At 45.4% G+C, this 21,262-nt stretch overlaps 1 protein-coding gene across 1 annotated transcript in view; it reads right to left on the reverse strand.

Moving 5' to 3' along the window:
- The window catches only part of LOC137345649 (dynein axonemal heavy chain 11-like), a 622,812-nt gene that overhangs the window by 496,917 nt on the left and 104,633 nt on the right, over window positions 1-21,262 (reverse strand). Inside the window, exons 8-10 of the mRNA XM_068008891.1 lie at window positions 15,467-15,604; window positions 12,400-12,524; window positions 7,634-7,829 (exon numbers count right to left, since the gene is read on the reverse strand). Of these exons, the coding sequence (XP_067864992.1) occupies window positions 7,634-7,829; window positions 12,400-12,524; window positions 15,467-15,604 (459 nt within the window). The remainder of the gene's footprint in view (window positions 1-7,633; window positions 7,830-12,399; window positions 12,525-15,466; window positions 15,605-21,262) is intronic.

Consider the following 21,262-nt stretch of genomic DNA (forward strand, 5'->3'; position numbering starts at 1 on the left):
TTCAGGCACTTACGAGGCTGCGTAGTCAATTTCTATACCAATTCTTCATTTACATCTCTCACTAGCTGTGATTTCAGAAGTCAGCTTGCTAAAGGGAGGAATGCTTTAGCTTGCCTGCCAAATGGTCTTTGTGCTGGTAAGCTGCTGTATCTCACTTGGTGTATACCAGTTAAGAAGAGGGAGGCAAGTCTATATCAGACTTATGTACTTTATCTCGGTGTGCTTTTCCAATTTTAACAGTGTTTTCAGTCATGTTGCTTGATGATGGATACCTTGGCGAGTCAGTGACTTGACTGAGCTTGTACTGTTCTGCAACCTATTGGAATTTCCTTTTGTTAAATGATTGTCCGTTATTTGATATAACCTAATTAGGAATGCCATGAGATGCAAAAGAAGCTTTCATCAAAGCTAGGACTTCTTTCTCTTTTTTATTAGATAGTCTGTCATGACCTCATGAAAGCTTTTGATTCTGTCAATCGTGAGGGGATTATGGAGAGTCCTCAAGTTTGACTGCCCTCAGAAATTTGTCACATCCTTCGCCTACCACAGATCCTATCTCAGTGAAGACTGGCACCATACAAGACTGTGTAATCGCACCAACCCTCTTCCTCATCTTCCTCACCGCAATTCTGCACTCCACCTCCAGCAAGCTCCCTACAGGAGTGGAGATAACCAACAGGACAGACAGGAAATTATTCAACCTCCGTCATCTCCACTCCAAAACAAAGGTCACTCCAACATCATTCAATGAGATTCAATACACGGATAATGCTCGTGTATGTGCTCACTCAGAGCTCCAAGTCATCGTTGATTCCTTCGCTGAAGCATATAAGAGGATGGGGCTTACTTTAAATATCTGGAAAACTAAGGTCCTTTTCCAACCCATTCCCAAAGCACAACATCATCCTCCTTCGATCAGGATCCACGACGAGACACTGGAAAGCATGGACCATTTTCCATATCTCAGGAGTCTCCTCTCAATGAAGGCAGACATAGATGGACAATCTACAGCAAGCACCTCAAGGCACTGGAGAAATACCATCAATACTGTCTCCACAAAATCCTTCACATTTGCTGGCAGGATAGGTAGTCTAATGTCAGCATCCTCTCCCAAGCCAACATTCCCAGCATCCAGGGGCTAATCACCCAAAACTATCTCCGCTGGGCGTGCCACGTCACACGCACGCCTGATACAAGGCTCATGAAGCAACTGCTTTACTCCGAGCTTCACTGCAGCAAAAGACTCCCAGAAGGACAGAGGAAATGCTTTAGGGATGTTCTAAAGGCATTCCTGAAGAAATCCAACACATCCACCTACTCATGGGAATCCTTGGCAGAATGTTATATTGCAGCGGAGACCAAAGCTGGAAAGTCGGGGGCGAGTCTGCTCCACTGGGCCTGGAAGCCACGCAGCAATTTTACTTGGCCCAGGCCCTTAATTTGCTTTGGTTGGGGCTTCCACCCCTCTGACGCATGAAGTTCCGCCTCCAGGAGCTGCCGGCCAATCAGCGGGCCCCCAGCTCTTCAGTCCCAGCAGCACCACTGGGAACGGTGCACCAAGCCAGAAGAGCAAGAGAGATGCAAGCACCGAAAGGAGTGTGAGGTTTCGGGCCTCGTCAGGGAAAATCGGCTGGGCCCCAGCGAGGGGATTGAGGGTCGCTAAAGACTGTGGGGGCACTGGGGCAGTTGCTCCAGTGGGGGTGGCTTGTGCCACGGGGGAACCTCCATGGGGCAGAGGGTGCCCGATCATGAGGACTTCCTCACCCCCCCAGCCCGCAAGGGGTCAGCAGCAAGCTCTGTCACCGCCATTGATAGCAAAATCCGGGACATTAAGGTGTGATGTATGCCAACAGTTTCAAGCCAGCCAACAGAAGAATTTGCTTATTAACCACCCAGAGTTCTGAGGCTGTGGAATTCACTTCCAGAGTTAACAGCCCTGGTGGCAAAGTGGCCGGCTGCTGCTGGTAAGATAAGAGTGGCGGCAGGAGGAGGTCCTTAAGTGGCAATTAATTGGCTAATTATGGGCCTCAATTGGCCTGGAGCAGCAGGCTGTTTTCAACCTCCTTCACTGCTGGTAAAATGGCAGTGGGGGCAGGTAGGCAATGGGAACAGCAGCCCTACCTCCCACTCGATTTTACGCCACCCTGGCCTCCAGCTTACTCCGTTGGGGGGTGGGGGGGGGGGCCTAAAATTCCAGCCCCTGTCCCACGACCGCCCAAAGTGGAGAGGAAGGTACCGAGCACCTCACGAGATCTCAATGGGAGCACATGGAAGCCAAGTACAGGCAGCAGAAGCACAGCCCCCCAAGTATTTCACCTATCCAACTCTTCAAATACCACCTTTCCCACGTATGATAGTGTCTGCGGTTTGTGTATTAGACTTGTTAGCCATGTTAGAAAGCACTGAAACAGAGTGGAAGCAAGTCATCCTTGGTGCCGAGGGACTGCCTAAGAAGACGAGATAGTCTGTCAATTTAAAATAAATCAGTAAAGCAGACGGAACAAATGCATTTTTTTCACATTTCTTTCATAAAGCTCACTTCTTTTTTCTTCCAGGGCCTTTCTAGTATTTGGTTATACATACAAATACGCAGAAGTTACAACACGGAAGCAAGACATCTGGCCCAGCCGGTCGATGTCAGAGTTTATCCTTCATATGAACAAGTAGTCCTAATCACATTTACTCACTTCATATCCATTTCCCTTCATCCCGCTATCTGTCATTCACCCATCCAATCTAGCCTTGAATGTTGACACAATTGCAGTCTCAACTGCAAACCCTGGAAGTGAATTCCACCGCCTCAGAACTCTGGTGGTTAATAAGCAAATCCTTCTGTTGGCTGGCTTGACATATGCAAGCTGTGATCTTCACCAACGGAACCACCACAGACCCTATCTCAGCGAAGACTGGAGTCAGGCAAGGCTGTGTCATATATATTATACACACACTCATTTCTCTATGACCCTGATCAACAGAGGATACTAAATTACTTCTCCCACTGCTCTAAAACAATCTTTGATTCCAATCTGACTTGAATAGGATCTAGTCAAGCAAAAATAATGTAAGATCTTCATTTTAGCAGTTCGAAAAAGCACATGTTGCTGCAAGAAACTGTTTTCCTGGCTTCAAGTGTTCTCTTTCTTTCTTTTGTATCTTCTTTTAAAGCATTCTGGCAGATTGAGGCCAGTTATTTTTATTCTGACAGCTTGTTGCATTTTTATTAAGTTCAGTTTATTACAAATCAGAAAAGATGGCAAAGTTTCAAAGCATATGGGCTGAAAAATCAGACCATGTTCAAATTGGGGCATGATTCAGATGTAGTTTACAATGCATGCACCTAAACAGGCCAGCAGCAGGACGACAGCAACTTGGCCAGTCAGCCTCATGTACTTATTCGTCACTTGCTCAGAGGCAACTCAGCAGTTGGCTGGGCAGGGGGCAGCAAGATAGGTTCGCTATGGGCTGGGGGGTGGGGGAGGTTGGTTCTAAGGTGAGTCCAGGAGGGGAGGAGGGAATCAAGAAGGTGTAAGCAGTGGTCAGTAGTGACCAGCTATTTAAATGTGGAACAAGAAGCGATCAAGGAGAACATCAAGAGGTTCTTTATCTCCAAAGGTGTTCAGAGGGCAAGGGAGAGACAGAGGGAAATGTCCCGACTCCAGAAAAGAATGCAAAATCTGCTCCGGCTGCAGTCAATGGGGGTCGAGCTCAAGGAGGATCTCCAAGAGGTGAAGAGCTAGTAGGCCACGCTCTTTGCCACAGAGGCCTCAAAGATCATCTTTCGGTCCAGAGTCCGCTCCGTTGAGCAGGATGAGATGTGCTTGCGTTTCTTCTTCCAAAAGGTACACACACAGAGCTCTGTGATCAGCAGCCTGAAGGAAGAGGATGGCTCGGTAACGTCTTCGCAGTCCGACATACTGAGGATCAGCAAATCCTTTTATGCTGGGTAGTACGACATGAAGCCCATGGACAGCAGGGCCTCCCAGTCCTTCCTGTCAACTATCACGGAGGTCTTAGATGACAACATGTGGGAGACACTGGACAAACCGCTAACTCTGGATGAGCTGACAAACTCCGTCAGATCCTTCAAAACGAGTAAAACCCCCAGAAGCGACAGCTTACCGGTTGAATTGTATTCAGCTCTGTGGGACTGGATCGGCCCAGACCTGCTGGAAGTATACGAGAGTATGCTTCTGGCCGGCAGCATGTTAGAATCCATGAGGAAAGGCATCATCACCCTCATCTACAAGCGGAAGGGGGAGAGGGCAGAAATCAGAAATTAGCGGCCCATCTAACTGCTTAATGTTGACTACAAGATTCTGTCCAAAGTCATTGCCAGTCGGGTCAAGTCTGCTCTGGAGTTGGTTATTCACCCTGACCAGACCTGTACTGTATCCGGCAGGAAGATCTCTGATAGTCTCGCGCTACTCAGGGGTACAATCACCTATGTACGGGACAGGAGAGTGGACACCTGCCTCATTAGCTTGGACCAGGAGAAGGCTTTTGACAGGATATTGCACACCTACATGATGGACGTGCTTTCCAAAATGGGATTTGGAGAGGGAATCCACAATTGGATCCATCTGCTCTACATAAATATCCGTAGCACAGTCTCAATCAATGGGTGGGAATCAAAACGTTTCCTGATCCAATCTGGAGTCAGACAGGGCTGTCCTCTCTCCCGTCTTGTTTGTTTGCTGTATTGAACCTTTTGCTGAGTCCATTAGGAAGGATGTGGACCATAAGAAGGGTGACTACCCCAGGCAGCGGAGGCATTCAGGTCAAAGCCTTCCTGTACATGGATGACGTTGCCGTCTTCTGCTCGGATCCGCTGTCCGTTCACAGACTGATGAGCACCTGCGACCAGTCCGAACTGGCCTCGGGAGCTAAAATTAACCACGACAACAATGAGGCCATGTTCTTTGGGAACTGGGCCGACCGATCCCTTATCCACTTCACAGTCAGGTCAGAAGATATAGTTGAAGGTGCTGAAGATATAGTTCGGAAGGGCCAGGGCATGCGCCAAAATCTGGAAGAAGTGAGTAGCCATGGTACACCATAAACTGAGCACGTGAGAGCAGCGATCTCTCTCCATTGTGGGCAAGAACCTGGTCATCAGGTGCGAGGCACTCACATTGTTGCTGTATGTGGCACAGGTCTGGACCATACCCCACTCCTGCGCCATGGCGGTCACCCGAGCCATTTTCCGCTTTATCTGGAGATCCAAAATGGACCAGATCTGGAGGGACACGATGTTCAAATCTCTGGATAAGGCCAAGAAAAATGTACCCAACGTCGCCCTCATCCTGATGATCACCTTCGAGTCGGCTGCATCAAGCTGTGCGTAGAGCCCTAGTACGCAAACACCAAATGTCACTACGTGCTGAGGTTCTATCTAACACCACTGTTGCGAAGGATGGGTCTGGTCACATTGCCACGGAACGCTCCATCCAGTTGGATCGTGCCATACCATCTATCCTTCATGGACAAGTTTCTGCGGAAAAACACCTTTGACCACCAATCCATCAGGCAGTGGTCTGCACGGAATGTCCTCAAGGCCCTAAGGGATAAGGAGATAGTGGATCCTGTTGGATGGTTCCCCGAGCAGACTGCCAAAGTCATTTGGCAGAAGGCCTCATCACCAGAACTTTCAAACAAGCACCAAGACGTAGCTTGGCTGGAAGTGAGAAGGGCCCTTCCCGTCAGATCCTTCCTGCACACCCGGAGTCACATCCTCTCCGCACGCTGCCCTCGAGGTGGCTGTGGTGAGGAAGAGACTGTTGCCCACCTCCTTTTGGAATGTGTCTTTGCAAAGCAGGTGTGGAAAGAGATGCAGTGATTTCTGTCGAGGTTCAACCCAAGCAGCTCTGGAACACAGGAGTTTGTGCTCCACGGGCTGTTCCCAGGGACACACACCAAGATAAACATCAGCTGCTGCTGGAGGACCATCAATTCTGTGAAAGACGCTCTTTGGTCTGCCCGAAAATTGCTGGTCTTCCAGCGCAAAGAGTTGTCCACGACTGGCACATTCCAAGGTCCAGGACTACGTGCTAAGGGACGTGCTAAGCTGCTGCAAAGGCTCAATGGGAAAGACCACTGTGTAAGGTCCTCCTGCCAGAGTGAACTGAGGGGCTGGAACCATGGGAAATCCCTCCGGCTGTATACACCAAATACGGGTTTACTGTAAAATGTACATGGCATGTAAAATGGAATGGAAGGGTTGCGAGGCAACTTACTCCTGAATTGAAGAAAACTGATTTCATTTTCACTTTTTGGAATGTCAACTTGGTGCTGTTTTGAACCGCATTGCAATGTATTTTCTTCAGATTTTTATGAATAAAGTATCTTTTTTGGGGGAAAAAAATTTAAATGTGGAACAAGGAGAACACCTGTTCCTCCCTGCTCCACATAAAAGTTTTCTTTATAAACTTAGCTTTTTGGTGGCAGTCTCCAGCAGTTAGGTTGCATGTAGATCTGATAATGCTGAAGGCAGCAGACACCTCCGCCACCACTAGGTTCAGTGTGCTCTGATTTCTGATTTTGTTCCAGTATTGTGGGAACCTTCAATGAAACATGGGTGCTACTGATGGCACCTTGTGCCTTGGAGAAGCCACAGTTCCATCAAACTTTCTCTCGGTTGCCTGGCAGTGATATCATAAGTCATGAAGAGCGTGCTCTACTACACAGGGCATTAGTGACCTTTGTACGACTGGCCTTACTGCTCCCTGACTTCTGTTGCAGAGATTTCCTGTGGTTCCCTGAAAGAAACCTGTGTTGTAAAATTTGATTGATTAGAGATACAGCACTGAAACAGGCCCTTCGGCCCACCGAGTCTGTGCCGAACATCAACCACCCATTTATACTAATCCTACACTAATCCCATATGCCTACCAAACATCCCCACCTGTCCCTATATTTCCCTACCACCTACCTATACTAGTGACAATTTATAATGGCCAATTTACCTATCAACCTGCAAGTCTTTTTGGCTTGTGGGAGGAAACCGGAGCACCCGGAGAAAACCCACGCAGACACAGGGAGAACTTGCAAACTCCACACAGGCAGTACCCAGAATCGAACCCGGGTCCCTGGAGCTGTGAGGCTGCGGTGCTAACCACTGCGCCACTGTGCCGCCCTTGTGGTCACCTTCATAACCATTGTGAGAGCAGTGCTGGCAGATAAGTGTGGTTTGAGATCCTCAAGCAACAGATTACGAGATGCCCAAAACCAGTTTTTGAGAAGCAAACTTTCTGATTCAAAGTTTCTCAGAGGTCCTCATAGAACCTGGGTGGCCTGTAGCTTGTTTGAAAGGGGTAAGAGCTGATGGGCTGCATTCTTCTAGCATGGCAACTGATTCTTTCCCCCTCCAATCTGTACCAAAGGTGATGAGAAATTCACCCCTACATTTCCAGTTTGACCCAATTACATGGTATTCTGGGTAGAATTTCCACTGGTGTTTTCCCGCTGTTACTTCAGCGAAAGTTAGACAGAAGCCCCAGATAAACTGCACACATGGTCGATTTTTCACCAGTTTTACAGAGAGCAATTGAGAAATCCCTACAGAAATCCAAGACATCTGATTTTATAGGTTTAATTTTAAAAACAAATTGAATCTTAATATTAATCATTATTGTACCTGATGGTCAAAGTTCACACTGAGAAAACCAGTATCAAAATTGCGCTTGATAATTGACTGATCCAAGTTGAACTGGCAGATTGTAAGGACTCCGCTTGTCCATGACAAGTAAATCTGTTCTTCATACTCATCAAGTAAAGTCAGCATTTCCATATATTTTTGATACACTGTCCCAGCTTCTGGGCCTTCAAGATTTCTAAAAAAGAAATTACACAAAACTCATTCCAGTTCATTTTATTTATAAACTGTGAAAAATATAATAAAAGAACAATAGATTAGGATTAATCTCATTATAGCTCAAAGAATTATTATTGAATCTTGATTATATCTTTATCATTCATCCTACATATAGTTTATCCTATGACAGAAGTCAGTTGCTCTCTGAAAAAATCAGAGCATAAATCACCCTGGACTGCTCCTGTGTACAAAGTAGCTGGCTGCAGTGCAGCAGAGACACTTAGCAGCAACTTGGATCGTAACCAGGTAATCTTTCTTGGTTCGTGAGATCTGAAAGTTATTTATAACAAACTTTAACTGTGAGAAAGACATTTTATTTGGTAAACTAATTATGAACTATGAGCAAATTTATATCTATACTTCTTTATTTGCTGCTGTAACAACCAATGCTCCTGGATGCTCCCCTGCTCCTGCATGCACCTGGTAACCCCACCCTGTCCTCCCGAGTACCCTCTCGGCTCCTCCATGTATACCCACCACCCCCCCCACCACCCCCCATGCCTTTGCCGCCGTCCCCTGAGAAGAATGGCCCTTGCTAGTACCGAGCACAGAGCCAAACATCCATTCCAATGTTGGCATTCCTTGTGCCAATGAGTTCAAGAAAGTAAAATACTGACCTCAGACACAATTGCACAAATCGGACTGGTGTACACCACGTTTAAATGAACGTGAACCAAGTGGCACGGGAATACCGCTCACCACTAACTTAATCTGGTAGGTAGGACTTTATCTGAACTAAGTGTAGAGCAATGAGTATTCATGGTATACCTGCAACGTATAACAGCACATTTTTTTCCAAGGCAGCACAACTCTTCGGACTAAAAATCAGTTTAAAGAAAACTGAAGTCCTGCATCAGCCTGCACCCCAAGAAGAATATAGACCACCAAGCATTGTCATCAAGGGAACCAAGCTGAATGCCATCAAGCAATTTACTTATTTGGGGAGCATCATCTCGTTTGATGCCACCATAGCCAAGGAAGTGGACAAATAGCCTCTCAAAAGCAAACAATACATTCGACAGACTCTACAATTGAGTGTGGAGCAACCACAGCCTCAGAGCACAGACCAAACTCTAAGTGTACAAAGCCGTAGTCCTCACCACTCTTCTGTATGGTGCTGAGGCATGGGTCCTATACCATCATCATATACGCCTTCTAGAGCACTTCCATCAGCGCTGCCTCCGCAGCATACTCACGATCTGCTGGCAGGACCGCATTACAAACATTGAAGTCCTGGAAACAGCCAATATCACCAGCATCGAGGCCATCCTCCTGCAAAGCCAACTGCGTTGGGTGGGCCACATTGCTTGGATGGACGATAGTCGCCTGCCCAAGATCGTGTTGTATGGAGAGCTGACCATAGATAAAAGGAACAGAGGGACCCCTTGCAAACGTTTCAAGGACTCCCTGAAGAGGTCCTTCTCTGTGTGCCACATCAACCATCGCCAGCGGGAAGCGCAGACCATGGATCGCAATGCCTGGAGATGCTACATCAGGTGGGCTACAGACACCTTTGAGACTGAGCGAAGAACCAGCATGAAAAAGAAGAGCAGAAGGATAGATCCATTTGCCCCCATCAGTGACTACACCTTCACTTGCACCCGCTGTGGGTGAATCTGCCGGTCATGGATAGGCTGACTAGCCACCAGCAGGCCTGCAACCAATGAGTACAACCTTCCCAAAATCTTCATCCGCGAAGAAATGCCAAGAAGAGAAGAAGAGTAATGAGTATTCATGGTATGCCTGGGGGAACCCTGGACTGCCGCAAACACGCAGCTGACATAATTTCAGAAAAAAATCCCACTGTCAGAATCTGAATAAACAACTCACACCTGATTAAATTACCCCGCATGTCACTAAAGTCACTCTTGCAGGGCCCAGAAAACTCCACCCATTGTTTTCTCCAACTGAGAAACCAAGACAAAGGCTCATAGTTATGGTTAAAAAGAGTAAAAGAATAAATCTGGAAACATTAATTAAGTGGGGCCAAACTTAGCTTCTAAAAGGCTTAAGATTGAAGGAGTCAGTAAAGACCAAGAAATAAAGACTGAGTTCCAGTTTGAAGCCCTGGGGCACAATAAGTTAAGAGAAGATGACTATGATAAATCTTGCCGACTGATTTCATGATCCACCACGATCAGCGGAGAACAGCACTCGTAAGAAATGCACCTGGGAAATCACAGACATGCGGTCTTTTTTTTCCAATACGTTAAAATTAATGAACATAAAATCACAGGCTGTGTGGTCATGATTTCCTGAGATATGATCTCTATGAGCTTCAGTCTCTTCTGGATGCACCGAATTATGGAATCAGACCTTTAATGTCAATACAGTGAGATTGTCGGGCAGAGGAAGAGCATGTAGGTGATATTGGTAGATAACGGCCCCAATATTAACTCAGAGGTGGGGAGGGAGTGGGGAGGCAGATTAGCGGTTGGGAAACCAGGAACAATGAGTTTCTGTTAGGTCCCGTTGAATTTAACAGCAGGACTTGAATAGTTTTTTTAGAATTCACTTCCTGGCTGCAGCCAGCCAGATTGAGAGGCAGGCTGGCTGGCTGTCGGCTGCATATGCCCTCATCACCAGGCCACAGCACGGGAGCTGAGAGGAGGGAGGGAGAGATTGGGAGTCGGGGAGAAGATTGTATAAGAGGCTGGAGATCGGGGGGAGAAGAGGAGAAGATCATGAAATGGGCTGTGGAGGACAAGGGTTGAGGGCGGCAGGAGCAGATCGCGGGCTGAGGAAGGCATCGGATCACAGAGTCTGATCACTGGGGACATTAACTGGCTTGCTTGGTGGGCCAGAAGAAAGTACTCCAGCTTTTCCTGGCTCACAAGCAGTGCTGTAAGAGCACTTACCTGGGAAACCCAGACAGCCAGTTTTTAAGCTGGAACAGAAAAAATGTTTAAATGAGTGATCTGCCTCCCGAATGCAGGTCGGTTGGTCAGTTGCCATTCTCCCCCACCTCCTCAACCAATGCAACCTCCGTTAAAACCAAAGTGGCCATGTTCGAGGTGGGTTGGGTTCAGGTTTGAGATTTCTTTACATTGTTACTTGCCACCCGACCCAAACCCACCCATTTTTGAGCGTTAAAATTTCCCCAACCTCTACTCTTGAAAGTATGAGCACATTTTGTGTCACTTCCAGGCTGGGATTTTGTTGAGCTCCCAACGTTGGGCTCCATGGCCGGGGGTGCCGGAACATCATACCGGCAGTGGCCGGCCATGGAGCCTGACAGCAGGAGTGCCGGGCCCGATCTTCCCGGTGGCGGCAAGGCTCTGTGGTGACCCCCTGCCGCTGGGCGACAGGACCTGGACTAACATATTTAAATTAATGAAATGAATACATTAACATAAAATCAACAGCCATCGTGCCTGCGGGCCGCAATCTTCCAAGCGGCGGCCGGCACTCTCAGGCCTTCACTTTCCCGTCCAGGGAAAGCAGGCACCACCGTGCTGGGGAAAGGGGGAACTTATGATTTTTAGTGCAGTGGCGAGGTAAAGGGACTCTAATGCAAATTACTAGTGTATGGGAGGGTGGGAAGGGGAGACCTCTGTACTTTGATCAGTTTTTGGGGGTGAAAAGTCAATTGTTGAAGATAAGTGGGGGGAGGGGAAGAGGACAAAGATTGAATTTAATTGTTATTGGGGGGGAAGGGGGCGATAGATTTATCAGTGATACATTGTGGGGCGTAGCCCTTTAAAAATTTAAATGACCCAGCAGGGCTGGCTGCCCTTCAAGAATGGCACCAGCGCCTGTGCACGGGCAGCTGATGCCATTGCTGGCGTCGGAAAGCCTGCCCCCTCCACATGATTTGGGGGGGGTGCGGCCCGACCGGCTCATTATCCTGGGATGCCACGAGGAAGATCTTGGTGGAAGGGTGGTGTGCGGACCGCCATTTTCTTTCACCCGCCTCAGCTCCCGGCAGCATAAGAAGAATCCAGTGCCCAATGCCTAATAGTTGAAAGTCTTTGGGTACATTGCTTGGGTGACAGTGAACAGGAAGAGCATCCTGAACTTTTTCCTTCAAAAGTTTGTTCAACTTCGAGTCCTACTGTATTCTTATATGCCTGACACACTTATAGTAAAAGTTGACTCACAGAAAATACAAAGTAACAGAAACTATGTTCTTGCCGCTCCTCAAAGTGTAATAAGTTTTTCTCCCTTTTCTGGCAAAGCGTTCACCTGCTCCAACAAAAGGTTTCAGACAGTGATAGCACCTTAGGTTCCATACATCAACCACAAGTAGCAGTTTCCTTAAGTGTGAAGCTTTGCTGATGTTGGTCCTGACAGACAATTTGTGAAGGCTTTGTTCCCACAGGATTCTACTCACATACAAATGATACAGTATGCAACTCAAGTACTTTGTTTAGTATTCTTTCTGTTTGATGAGGACAAGCAGCTGTTGGAAGCTACTGAAAACTGGGGTCTAACATTGAATTATTGCAACAACAACAAAAAAATGAAGCAGCTTCAATACAAAACGTACAATTATTTTATGGTTGAAGCATAAAACTCAGGACACTTACATGTGATCAATAAGCCTGAAATTTGACCATGGTGTCTGAATTCTTTCCTTCAGTTCTTTGGCCCATTTTAAGTTTCCTGAAGTTGCAGGCATGTTCTTGTTTAATATTTCAGCACCTTTTACTTTCTGTAAGTCAAATAAATAGACATAATTATATTATACAAAAAAATTAATAGAGGTAAACAAACATAAATCCTTACTTTAAGCCCTACCAAAATAGTGTACATTTGTCATTTAATTTTAAATGTTTTACCAGTTAATAAACTTGTTTAACCAATGGTTGTTAAACTGCACTGTGTCCCCCATAGACGATCCGTAAAACAAAGTGAAGTGTGGAGAAAAAAGTAAACAAACTGGCCTAGAAATTGGATTATATTAAGGCCTGCCACGCTGGTTAGGACTCCTCCATAGGCATCCAGGGTGTAGAACTGAAACAGGAATTAGACACTTTGTATATTCAACTAAGGGGCACAATGCTTACCTCAAGCTCCCTTTGTAACAGTGATTGCAACTCACTGCTTAGCAGTCAAACCAGCTAATCGGCACACAGGAACAGCAGTAGGCCATTTACTCCCTTGAGCCTGTTCCATTATTCAAGGCGATCGTGGCTGATCTGCGACCTAACTCCAAATACCTTTGCCCTATATCCCTTAATATCTTTGATTAACAAAAATCTATCAATCTCAGATTTAAAATTAACAATTGGTCTTGTATCAATTGCCATTTGCAGAAGAGAGTTCCAAACTTCTACCACCTTTTGTGTGTACAAGTGTTTCCTAATATATTTCTCAAAGGTCTGGCTCCAGTTTTTAGACTATGACCCCTAGTTCTAGACTCTCCAACCAGTGGAAATAGTTTTTCCCAATCTACCCTATCTGTTCCCCATAATATCTTGAAAACTTCAATCAGAGCACCCCTTAACCATCCAAATTCCAGGGCATACAACCCTAGTTTGTGTAATCTCTCCTCATAATTTAACCATTGGATTCCAGGTATCATTCTAGTAAATCTACATTGCAGTCCCTCCAAGGCCAATATATCCTTCCTAAGGTGCGGTGCCCAGAGCTGTTCACAGTACTCCAGGAGTGGTCTAAACAGGGCTTTGTACAGCTGAAGCATGACTTCTACCCTCTTGTATTTTAGTCCTCTAGATATAAAGATCAGCATTCTGTAATCCTTTTTGATTATTTTCTGTACCTGTTCATGATATTTTAACAATCTATGTACTTGGACCCCGAAGTTTCTTTGGAGCTCACTGTTTCTAGCTTTTCACCATTTAGAAGGTACCCTGTTCTTTTGTTTATTGTCAGCTGTGGCTCAGCCTCTGGTTGTGGGTTTAAGTCCCACTCCAGGACTTCAGCACAAAAATCTACACTGACACTCCAGTGCAGTACTGAGGGAGGGCTACATTCTCAGAGGTACCATCTTTCGGATGAGACGTTAAACTGAGGCCCTACATGCCCTCTCAGTTGGAAGTAAAAGATCCCATGGGCCAATTTCAAAGAAGAGCAAGGGAGTTATCCCTGGAGTCCTGGCCAATATTTATCCCTCAATCAATATCACAAAAACAGACGATCATTGTCACATTGCTGTTTGTGGGAGTTTGCTGTGCACAAATTGGCTGCTGCATTCCCTACATTACAACAGTGACAACACTTCAAAATAATTTCATTGGCTGTAAAGCACTTTTGGAAGTTCTGTGATCATGAAAGGTGCTATATAAATGCAAATTTTCTTTTTTGATCATTTTTAGTATAAAGCGACTGCTGCCACCAAAAAAGTCCAATTGTGGATCCAGTGCAGGCCACCACGAACCCCACTCCTGATGGCTCCCCTCCCGGACTCTTCTAAGGACAGTGACCAATCATGCTGCCCCACATGACCAGCGAGCCGCCTCTGGGGCTGTGATTGACACCCACAACTTGCTGGCAATTTTCTGTGGTCCTGTCGCCAGCCTCATTTGGTACTTGCAGCATTGCCTGCAAGGGGATTCATTTCTAGGCCAAAATCTCCATTTTTAACATTGAGCACTGGAGTATATTGGGACTAATCCATGCCAATGCTTCTGAAAATGCTCTAACCCATCCTTGACTGGACAGCGATCACTTTCTGCCTCTAATTTCTGAAATAACAAAGCTGAAATGTCATACTGAAAGCATTAGAAATTCCCATATCTTTTTAGCATTCATACTGCTCAAGCTTAAAATGGACATGTGATCTTAAAGATACTCTTTACAGTTCTATTAAAATGTGCTTTGCAGATGTCTGAACTAATCATCAAACCTGACTTCTGTATGGTGTGTTCCAGACCAAGTTCTGGTGGTTCCTTCAATATTTGAGGGAAAGGAAAGGTTTGTTTGGAAAAAATGTGGTTCTAATAGTTTGGAAATGTCCAGGTAATCACTGGAAAATTATTGTTTAAAACACCTGCTCCACGATTTCATAAATATTTTTCTTACATTAAAGTGCCTTGATTCTGGTAGAATACCTGGGAGTCTTGACTTGGGCATATATTTCCATTCCTTCATTGTCGCTGGGTCAAAGTCCTGGAGCTCCCTACTTAAAAGCATTGCAGTAGCACCTTCACCACACAAATTGGAGCAGTTCGAGAAGGGAGACTGCCATCACCTTCAGAGATAGGCAATAAATGCCATCCTTGCTAGTGATATCCACATTCAGAGAACGAATTTAATGAAATTACTCTCTGCGCCATTCAGAATCTGACTTGGAAGCACTTTATTCAGAGTTTCATTTATCCATCCTGCACAGGGATGATTTAATGGGGAGTATGAGGAGTTTTGTCAGGCCTCAGCCAAGGCACTTGAGTGGCTTCCCACTCAGGAGTTCAGCCATATTTAGTTTCACATGTGCATCCAATGAGCTTGTGAATTCATCGTGCAAAATTCTCAGTAAAGCTGTGGAAGAGACAAGAATTCTACTGGGACTGTTCTGACAGCAAATCACCTCAACGGAAGCGGTCAGAGATAATAAAAGGAAGCCCTTTTCAAGACTTTAAACATTTAATAAAGGCAACTTTAATTGAAACAGTAGCTTTTTATTAAACATACCTGTTCCACATGCTTATCATATAAACATTTACATCTGTCCAGTTCTTGATCAAACATCTCTAGCAGAGTAAAGTACTTTGGACTAAAAATCTCCTTAATGGTGGATCTCTCCAGAAACACACCAAAGACAGCAAGAAGCTTTGAGAGAAGACAGATAAATACAGATGAAGATTTTTGGTTTTCAATCATTGTAGTACAATAAAACCAAATTACAGATTAGGTGTCATTAAAGCTACTTACAAATATTTCACCTTTACAAAGATGTAAAATATGTACTCACGATATTGAAAATACTGCACAGTATTACTACATCTACACTACTACATCTTTCTTAATCCCTGTCACTGGCTACCAGTATTGCTTTGAATATAGGCAAAAAACAGTCTCAAAAGTGTCGTTTAATTACCTGTTAAACCATGTAGTACTATCACAAGAGTGTCAGTAGGACTGAGTGACTCCAGATGCAGCATAAATGAAAACTTACATTTATATAGTAAGAAACATGCCTGATGCTTCACAAATAGGTGTTAACTAAAACACATGTATAGTTGCAATTTTATATCCATTTATAATTCTGTAGCAAGATTGTCCATTTTGTAGACTCTGTGCTCAGTAATGTGTTCAACAATAATATGGTGACATGCAAGTCATCCATGAGTTGTTGTAGATCTTTCCTAATACTTAATAGCTTGTAAAAGAAGCCAGATAAACAAGTGTCTGCATAGCAAACTATCCCCCGAATAGTGCTGTGTTCAAAACTATAACATTCAATGCAGATTATTTTACTGTAGTATTGCTTCAAGAAATGATTTTGTGATGATGGTTCCAGTGATGCAGAGACAACCCAATTTCTTCAAAGAATCCACTTATTTTAAAGGCATTTGGATAGAGTTTCTGAGAGGGTTCTTCTAATCTCTTGCTATAACATCAGTGGATGTTTGTCAGAAATCGCACAGAAATGGCATGAATATGTCAGAGTCATGAGAGTCAATGGCCAGTATTCTATCTGGACGATGGGGGTCTCGACCAGCGGCAAATGCACCGGAGAGAGGCCCACGTCACCTGTTCTGGGGAAGGCCCACCAGATCAAGTGCCAATTAGGCACGTAAGTGGACAGCAGCGGGTCTTCCCCAAGCTCAAGGACCCCAGTGACATAAGTCCAGCCTGCTGAGAGCTGTCAGCCAATTAGAGGCCAGTAGTTCTTTAACTGAGCAGCACCACTGCAGAGGAGGGGCTGCTGCTGGTACTCGACTTACCCAAGGCCCTGAATCCAGGCCACAGGTAATTCTCAGTGGGAGGGGTTTTGCAAGGTGGGGGTGACAGGGGAGGAGGTGTAGGGGGTTGGCATCAAGGGCATGGGGGTGGTTCTCAGCGCCCCTCCCCCCCCCCACTTACTGCTGCTGGTCCCTTGTTCAGGCACTTTGCTTTTTAATGAGGGAACCATCCCCCCCACCACCCCCCTACCACCACACACACCCAGCTAGCAACACACACGAGTTTGCTTGGCATCCTCTTTGTGTAGCGACAGGCCCACCAGCTGCTGGGCTAATTCTGGTGGTGGTGAGTTGCGGCCCTTAATTTGGCATTAATTGCCCACTTAAAGGCCTCAATTGGCGGCGAGGCGGGAAGGCTCCGGACTTAATTAGGGAGCAGGCGGGGTCCCCCCCCCACCACCACCATCCCCCCCTATTATATGCTCTCCCCGCCCGCAAACCCAAATTCACCCCATTACGGCACAGAAGGAGGCCATGACAGCACATCAAGTCTATGCTGGCTGCCTGTACAGCAATCCGCTCCATCCTGTACCCCCCCCCCCCCCACTCTATTCCATAGCCCTGCAAGTTTATTTGTCTCAAATGCCCATACAATTTCCTTTTGAAATCATTCATTGTCTCTGCTTCAACCACCTATGCAGGCAGCGAGCTCCAGGTCATTACGAATAACTGCATAAAAAAGTTCATCCTCACATTCACCTGCATTTCTTGCCCAAAACCTTTAATCTGCGTCCCCTAGTCCTTTTACCTTCAGCTAATGGGAACAGCTTTTCTTTGTGTACCTTATCTAAATCTCTCACAATCTTGTCCATCTCTATCAACTTTCCCCTCAGTCTCCTTTGCTCCACGGAGTGCAACCCCAGCTTCTTCAACCTAACCATATAGCTAAAATCCTTTACCCCTGCAACCATTCTGGTAAACATCCTCTGCACCCTCTCAAAGACCCTCATATCCTTCTTAAAGTGTGATGACCAGAATTGGACGCAATACTCTAGTTGTGGCCTAGCCAGAGCTTTATAAAGGTTCAGCAAAACTGAACCCAGCAGACTGGGTGACCGTTTTGCAGAACATCTCCGCTCAGTCCGCAAGCAGGACCCTGAGCTTCCGGTTGCTTGCCATTTCAACACTCCCCCCTGCTCTCATGCTCACATCTCTGTCCTGGGATTGCTGCAGTGTTCCAGTGAACATCAACGCAAGCTCGAGGAACAGCATCTCGTCTACCGATTAGGCACACTACAGCCTGCCGGACTGAACATTGAGTTCAATAATTTCAGAGCGTGACAGCCCCCCAATTTACTTTCATTTTTAGTAGTTTTTTCTTCTTTTATTCTTTTTTACATTTTTTGCAACCTTTTTTTTTGCATTTCAATTCATCTTAGTTTGTTCAGTTTGCTTACCCACTGTTTTTTTTCCATGTTTGCACTTGCTGCTGTTCAATATTCAGTCCGTTAACACCTACTCTGTACTAATGCTTTGTCTTTCAACACACCATTAACATATTGTTTGCCTTTGCTCCATGACCTTTTTGTCAGCTATGTGGCCTTGTCCAATCTGCACCTTCTCCTTTGTTATCTCTTGCCCCACCCCCACCTCACTTGCTTATAACCTGTGACATTTTTAATATTTGTCAGTTCCGAAGAAGGGTCACTGACCCGAAACGTTAACTCTGCTTCTCTTTCCACAGATGCTGCCAGACCTGCTGAGTGGTTCCAGCATTTCTTGTTTTTATTTCAGATTTCCAGCATCCGCAGTATTTTGCTGTTATTTCAGCATAACTTCCCAGTTTTTGTATTTAATATTTCTATTTATGAAGCCCAAGATCCCATATGCTTTACTCAGAACTCTCTCAATATGTCCTGCCATCTTCAAAGATCGATGCTCATAAATCTCCAGGTCCCTCTGTCCTTGTACACTCTTTAGAACAGTGCCATTTAGTCTATATTGCCTCTCCCTATCCCTTCTGCCAAAATGCATTACCTCACGTGTCTCTGTATTAAACTTATCTGCCCATTCTGCGAGCCTATCTACGACCTGTTGTAGTCGATTGAAATCATCTTCACTGTCTACCACACCTTCAAGTTTGGTATCACTGGCAAATTTTGAAATTTTATTCTGATTTCCAAAATTAAGTCATTTATATAAATCAAAAAAAGTAGTGAACCCAGCACTGAAACTTGGGGAGCACCACTGTCTACCAACCTCCAGTCTGAAAAACAACCATTTACCATGACTCTGTCCTTAAGCCAATTTTTTATTCAAGCTAATACTAAGCTTCCTATTTCGTGAGCCTCAGTTTTGCTAACCAGCCTTTTATGTGGTACTTTGTCAAATGCTTTCTTAAAATCCATTTAGACAACATCCACTGCATTCCCTTCATCAACCTTCATTCCCTTCATCAACCTTCTCTGTTATTTCATCAAAAAATGCAGTTAGCTTAGTCAAGCATGATCTGCCTTCCATCTATTATCCTCCAGTTGTGGCAGGAGCTCAGAAGAACCCTCATGGAAATTCCAGGCGATTATTTGCAAATTTGTGCATAGGGACCACCACCTTCTCCAGTGGTTGAAGAACCATACACATCAATGAAAACAAAGCTCATTTTAGCCCTGTATGGGATGACTTGAGCACTTATAATGCACCAGAACATGGCTACACTTGCAGTCAAATGTAATGCTACTGAGTCGAAGCCAACGTCATGGCCCCAAATGTTCTCATAGGCTAGGACACAATTCCAGTGTAAAACAACTGGGACAACAGTAGAGAGAACGTAATAAGAGAGGGACCTGGAAATGTTCGATCCACATCCTGGTGACTTATGGAAGGCAATTCCTGCTGAGACTAGAGCAGAAGTTCCACCTGCCCCACACACGACCACAATGTCAGAAAGGAGACAGGACCAACAGGACTGTATACCCTGCTGAATTTACAGGAGCTGACACCTCTTGAGCACAGAGCAATCTGCACGTCAATTGAGGGGTACAAGTGAAGGCCTGAAACAACTCAGAAGACTGCAGGCACCATGAGGCAAATCACCCATCTTATAAAAGGGGTATACTGTCACATTTAGGGATACGGTTAATGCCTTTCCCCCTTCCCTTTCCCACCTCATCAGCTGGCCAGCATTACATCTTCCATCCTCATCACAGTCAATGCTCAATTTCTTCCATACTGGCATGGTTGTTGACTAGATGCTGGATACTGAATACTCCAGCAGGGCCAGGAGACTATGGGTGCACTGGGCTCGCCAATCCATCCCACTTATGGTGGTTGAAAGAGTCTGAGGAACTTCGGCCCCCATCGCTTCTGCCAAAGCTGGTGTCAGTGGCAAAGCAACAAAGGGTTTGAAGTATAACAACAATAGCAACTTGTATTTATATAGTGCCCTTAGCATAGTAAAGCCTTAGAAGATGCTTTGCAGGAGTGTTTTAACATTTGGCGATGAGCCACATAAGATGATTTTTTTTATTTATTTAGAGATACAGCACTGAAACAGGCCCTTTGGCCCACCGAGTCTGTGCCGACCAACAACCACCCATTTATACTATTATACTAATCCTACATTAACCCCATATTTTCTACCACATCCCCACCATTCTCCTACCACCTACCGACACTAGGGGCAATTTACAAGGGCCAATTTACCTACCAACCTGCAAGTCTTTGGCTGTGGGAGGAAACCGGAGCATGCGGTGGAAACCCACGCAGACACAGGGAGAACTTGCAAACTCCGCACAGGCAGTACCCAGAATGGAACCTGGGTCGCTGGAGCTGTGAGGCTGCAGTGCTAACCACTGCGCCACTGTGCCACCCACTGGTCACGATTAGGTCAGATAATCAAAAAGCTTATTATGAAATAATAATGGTTTTATGAAAGGGAAATCATGTTTGACAAATTTGTTAGAGTTCTTTGAGGATATAACAAGCAGAGTGGATAAAGGTGAACCAGTAGATGTTGTGCATTTGGATTTTCAGAAGGCGTTTGATAAGGTGCCACATACAAGGTTATTGCACAAAATAGGAGCTCAGGGTATTGGGGGTAATGTGTTGGCATGAATTGAGGATTGGCTAACACACAGAAGGCAGAGAGTCGGGATCAATGGGTCTTTTTCAGTTTGGAAAGCTGTAACTAGTGGGGTGCCACAAGGATCAGTCCCAGGGCCTCAGCTATTTACTATCTACCTTAATGACTTAGAGGAAAGGACAGAGTGTAGTGCATCCAAATTTGCTGACTATACAAAAATAGGTGGGAAGACATGTTGTGATGAGGACACAAAGAATCTGCAAAGGGATATAGATAGGTGAAGTGAGTGGGTAAAAACTTGGCAGATGGTGTTCAATGTGGGAAAGTGTGAGGTCATCCACTTTGGTAGGAAGAATAAAAAGGCAGATTATTATTTAGATGGAGAGAGACTACAAAATACTGCAGTGCAGAGGGATCTGGGTGTCCTTGTACAGGAAACACAAAAAGTTAGCATGCAGGTGCAGCAAGTAATTAGGAAGGCAAATGGAATTTTGGCCTTTA

This window comes from Heterodontus francisci, chromosome 2 (genome assembly GCF_036365525.1).
Source record: "Heterodontus francisci isolate sHetFra1 chromosome 2, sHetFra1.hap1, whole genome shotgun sequence".
Classification (NCBI taxonomy): domain Eukaryota; kingdom Metazoa; phylum Chordata; class Chondrichthyes; order Heterodontiformes; family Heterodontidae; genus Heterodontus; species Heterodontus francisci.